Raw genomic sequence first — 5525 nt, forward strand, 5'->3', positions numbered from 1 at the left:
CAATCACCACCTTCCGGAGACACCTGAAACCCCACCTCTTCAAGGAATACCTAGGATAGGGTAAGTAATCCTTCTCCCCCCTAAAAGATTTAGATGCACTATTGTAAAGTGGCTGTTCCACTGGTTGTCATAAGGTGTATGCACCAATTTGTAAGTCGCTCTGGATAAGAGCGTCTGCTAAATGACTTAAATGTAAATGTAAATGTATAGCGATCCTCGATAGTCGATCACTATTGGGGGTGTGTCTTTCTCATGGCTAAAAAGTCCGTATTGCCCAGCGACAGCCTCGAAACCTGAATGATCTGAAGAAGGTCTGTATGGAGGAGTGGTCCAAAATCCCTGCTGCAGTGTGTGCAAACCTGGTCAAGAACTACAGGAAATGTATGATCTCTGTAATTGCAAACAAAGTTTTCTGTACCAAATATTAACTTCTGCTTTTCTGATGTATCAAATACTTATGTCATGCAATAAAATGCAAATGAATTACTTAAAAATCATACAATGTGATTTTCTGGATTTTTGTTTTAGATTCCGTCTCTCACAGTTGAAGTGTACCTATGATAAAAATGACAGACCTCTACATGATTTGTAAATAAGAAAACCTGCAAAATCGGCAGTGTATCAAATACTTGTTCTCCCCACTGTAGGTCCGGACCAAATTTGAACCAATAATAGATGTCTATGTTTCACAAGTTTGGACAGCACAGTATATCACAGTAGAGCACCGCAGAGTACAGTTCCGTACAGAACAGTAGAGTGCAGTGAGTACAGAACAGTAGAGTGCGGTAAAGTACAGTAGAATGTACTTTATTCTACTGTACTTTACTGTTCTCTACTGTACCAAACTAAACTGTGCTGTACTGTGCTGTACTCTACTGTAGTGTTCTCTGCTGTACTGTACTGTGCTGTCCAATCTTGTGAGACATAGATGTCCTGTCTGGACAAAGCAAATGTGGTCTTGTTTTGGGGGCGGAACTCATTGGAATATTACCCAGCATGTTTTCCAAGTGTTCCTTTTTACATTTAAATTTGGGGCTTTTAGCAGACGCTGTTATCCAGAGATTCAACTAAGGTAAACAACCACATATCACAGTCATAGCAAGAAAAAGTATTCTGGCGTTTTTTTCTGTTGGTCTGAAAACATTGAACATGATCACTGGAAGTTCTAAAGCTTTTGAAAAAGCCAATGTACACTATCGTTCAAAAGTTTGGAGTCACTTAGAAATGTCCTTGTTTTTGAAAGGAAGGCACATTTTGTCCATTAAAATAACATGAAATTGATCAGAAATACAGTGTAGACGTGTTGTAAATGACTATTGTAGCAGGAAATGGCAGATTTTTTATGGAATATCTACATAGGCGTACAGAGGCCCATTATCAGCAACCATCACTCCTGTGTTCCAATGGCACATTGTGTTAGCTAATACAAGTTTATAATTTTAAAAGACTAATTGATCATTAGAAAACCCTTTTATTATGTTAGAACAGTAATTATGTTAGAACAGCTGAAAACTGTTGTCCTGATTAAAGAAGCAATAAAACTGGCCTTCTTCAGACTAGATGAGTATGTGGAGCATCAGCATTGTGGGTTTGATTACAGGCTCAAAATGGCCAGAAATGACCAGAATGGCCAGAAACAAAAGACTTTCTTCTGAAACTTGTCAGTCTATTCTTGTTCTGAGAATTGAAGGCAATTTCATGCGAGAAATTGACAAGAAACTGAAGATCTCGTACAACGCTGTGTATTACTCCCTTCACAGAACAGCGCAAACTGATCTAGGACCAAAAAGCTTTTACTCCCAAGCCATAAGACTGCTCTGTTCCACTCATCACTATCCTCCCCAGGTGTCTGAGTCCTGAAAACACACAGACAATGCATTTGTACAGACACATGAACTTGACTACTTACCATACCAGGCTTGGACCACAGTGTAAGATCAGCCAAAGCACAGGTCCCCTCTATGAACAGAAACATAATTCTACACCTTTCATTTAACAATGTATTAATATTAAGTTGAGAATATCTTGATTCACTTTTTATTCATATTATTGGGGGGCAATAAAGGTTGACATTGTTGTGTCCATTCTGTGGAAATAAAAAAGTATACTCCTATGATTTAGCTTGCCCAGCAGTCATGATGTGAAGGAGAAACACAAAATGCATGGTTGGTTTTTATTAAAAGGACATTTAAAAACAATAGTGGTGTTTGTACAAGAAAACACGCAAATTCACACAATCCCTTAACATATATATTTTACAGAGAATCCGGACCGCGGAAAATCCACGTTATAGCGCAATTTACATTTAAAGGCAATGTTAAATGCGTTCTCTGAGTTTGCATTCACGGTAAATGCTGCATATGTAAGTTCAACCGGAAATTACCTTTAAATGTCAAGCGTGCTATAACGCTGATCTTCCTCAGTCTTGAATCTATTGAATCTAGGCCTCATTGGTTCATGCTGGTTCAAAACAAATTAAATATAAAAGTGTGTGTTCCTATATGTTAGTGTTTAGTGGATCTGTGTGGGGGCTCCACCCTCCTAACAGAGCAGCAGATTAAGTGTTGTCTGAAGGCTGATCTGAAGGCCTTGTCCCTCAGGCCATAGATGAGGGAGCTCAGGCAGCGCGGCAGGATCAGCACTACCATGAAGTTGATAAAGCGCATCTGTGTGTAGATGGCTGGGGGCAGTTTGGCCAGCAGGGACTCCAGCACCACATACATGAAGGACATAATGGACAGGCCCAACTGGAGCGCGTGCAGCAGTATGGTACGCATGGCTCTTTGTGCCGACCCAGGTTCAGAGGATGAGGCGGACCGGGCCTCCAGCATGATGGCCACGTAGGTGTAAACCAGCACAGCTGTTACTGCCACAAACAGCAGTGTATTCATGGCCACTCCTTTCTCCCGCTGCCACCCAGCTGTCTGCAGATGCTCGACGGTACACAGCGCAGGTGACAAGAAGAAGGACGGCTCTTTGAGGAAGAGAGCACACACATCGATTAGCACGTTGATGACGCCCAGCGCCCACACCAGCCCCACAGCCAGCTGGGTTCTCCCGGGCGTGGCCAGCTCACTGTGCCGCAGTGGGAAGCAGACGGCTGTGTACCTCTCCAGGGACATAACAGCCAGGTTGAGGGGGGCACTGACGAAAGTGCAGGAAGACAGCAGCACCATGAAGGCGCAGGCAACGCGGACCACAAACAGATAGAAGTTCCCCAGCATGTAGAGAGTCAGGGCGATGGCCAGGTGGATGGTGTCGTTGAACAGCATGTGGGCAAACAGGATGTAGCGGGCGGTGTGGCGGAATGAGGGTTTGCTCCACAGGGTGAACAGCATGGCCAGGTTGATGTAGATAAAGACCACGTGGATCCCCAGCACCAGGAACGTCTTGAAGATACGCTCCTCTGTGGTTGCCAGCCGCATGACCTGCAGCTGCAGATGAGTCAGAGGCCCAGACACGTTGGCCATTTAGGCTCCTGTTGGAGGAAGATACAACCAGGGTGAGGAGGGAGCTGAGACTTTACAGTATGTACAGTCAACTAACTGTGTGATGTTCAGGCTAACTGTGTGATGTTCAGGCTAACAGTGTGATGTTCAGGCTGACTGTGTGATGTTCAGGCTAACTGTGTGATGTTCAGGCTGACTGTGTGATGTTCAGGCTGACTGTGTGATGTTCAGGCTAACTGTGTGATGTTCAAGCTAACAGTGTGATGCTCAGGTGCACAACATGTCATTGGTAAATGGAGTTGACCTAAACTGCCTTTTCAATCCCTAACAAAGCATCTATACCTGATGATAATGTGTGTCCTTTATATCCAGCTGTGACACTGCAATGCTGCCCAATCTCACTGGAGGGTGGCCAGTTGAGTGGAAATATTATCTGCTGATCATGTCTCAGGAACTAATCTGATTCAATTTAAAGCTATGTATTGCACAAGCTAGTAAAATAACAAAAAATCTACAAAAATGAACAAAATTGAACACAACATGTTAAAAGCATTTTGAAAACTGGTTATTAAAACATTAGACAATGCAAAATCATTTAAATCCCTCTGTATCCTCACCTTGAAGCTTCCACTGATACGGTGTCTCTCTCTCTCTGTCTCTCTCTGAGGTGCCAGGTCCACATCTTAAAGTCTATAAAGGTGCATCCCTTTTCATATGTTAACTACTATAGTGTCACTCGCTGACGTTGACATCACCCAACGCACCCAGAGACTGGGCCATGAGTAAAAACACGACTAATGACCCCCAGATAACTCCTGCGTTAAGGGAATTGAGCTCACTACTACTTCACTAAGGAGATTGAATAGGTGCTGAATCACAGCCTGGTACGGCAACTGCAGCGCTCTCAACCGCAAGGCTCCCCAGAGGGTGGTGCGGTCTGCACAACGCATCACCGGCGCATTCTACCTGCCCTCCATGACACCTACAGCACCCGATGTCACAGGAAGGCCAAAAAGATCATCAAGGACAACAACCACCCGAGCCACAGCCTGTGCAGACCGCTACCATCCAGAAGATGAGGCCAGTACAGGTGTAAAAGCTGGGACCAAGAGACTGAAAAACAGCTTCTATCTCAAGGACATCAGACTGCTAAACAGCCATCACTAACACAGAGAGGCTGCTGCCTACATTGAGACCCAATCACTAGTCACTTTAATAAATTGATCACTAGTCACTTTAATAAATGGATCACTAGTCACTTTAATAAATGAATCACTAGTCACTTTAAACAATGCCACTTTAAATAATGCCACTTAAATAATGTTTACATATATTACATTACTCATATCATATGTATATACTGTATTTTATACCATCTATTGCAACTTGCCTATGCCGCTCGGCCATCGCCCATCCATATATTTATATGTACATATTCTCATTCACCCCTTTAGATTTGTGTGTATTATGTATTTGTTGGGAAATTGTTAGATTACTTGTTAGATATTACTGCACTGTCAGAACTAGAAGCACAAGGACACTCGCATTAACATCTGCTAACCTTGTATATGTGACCAATAAAATGTGTTTTGATTTGACGTTATGGGGAGAGATGACCAGAAGGTCTAAAACGTCCTCAGTGTGTCTCTCTGTACTTCTAAAGCAGGCCTCCCCTACCTGTCACGTGTGCTCCCTCTCTGGCCTCTTGGTCACCAGGCTGCTCGTCAGGGCACACACCTGTCACCAGCGGTAGGCGCATAATGACACTCACCTGGACTCCATCACCTCCTTGATTACCTGCCCTTTATATGTCACTCCCTTTAATTTCTTACTCAGTCGTCATTGTTGCTGTTTCATGTCAGTGTGCTGCTGCTGCTGCTGCTGCTGCTGCTGCTGCTGCTGCTGCTGCTGCTGCTGCTGCTGCTGCTGCTGCTGCTGCTGCTGCTGCTGCTGCTGCTGCTGCTGCTGCTGCTGCTGCTGGTGCTGGTTCTTGGTTTATGCATGTATTTATTTACTAAATGTATTCACTCCTTGAACTTGCGTCCTGACTCTGTGTACATAATTACACTACCACTC

General features: G+C 43.8%; 1 protein-coding gene across 1 annotated transcript; it reads right to left on the bottom strand.

The window, feature by feature from the left end:
- Nucleotides 1-2159: 2159 nt before the first annotated feature.
- On the bottom strand, nt 2160-4199 carry LOC118390732 (odorant receptor 131-2-like). Its single transcript, XM_035781448.1, has 2 exons — nt 4067-4199; nt 2160-3478 (listed from the first exon to the last, which is right to left on the bottom strand). The coding sequence occupies exon 2, from the start codon at nt 3468-3470 to the stop codon at nt 2505-2507; it is 966 nt and encodes a 321-aa protein (XP_035637341.1). The 5' UTR covers nt 3471-3478; nt 4067-4199; the 3' UTR covers nt 2160-2504.
- Nucleotides 4200-5525: the final 1326 nt, after the last annotated feature.

This window comes from Oncorhynchus keta, chromosome 11 (assembly GCF_023373465.1).
Source record: "Oncorhynchus keta strain PuntledgeMale-10-30-2019 chromosome 11, Oket_V2, whole genome shotgun sequence".
Lineage (NCBI taxonomy): Eukaryota > Metazoa > Chordata > Actinopteri > Salmoniformes > Salmonidae > Oncorhynchus > Oncorhynchus keta.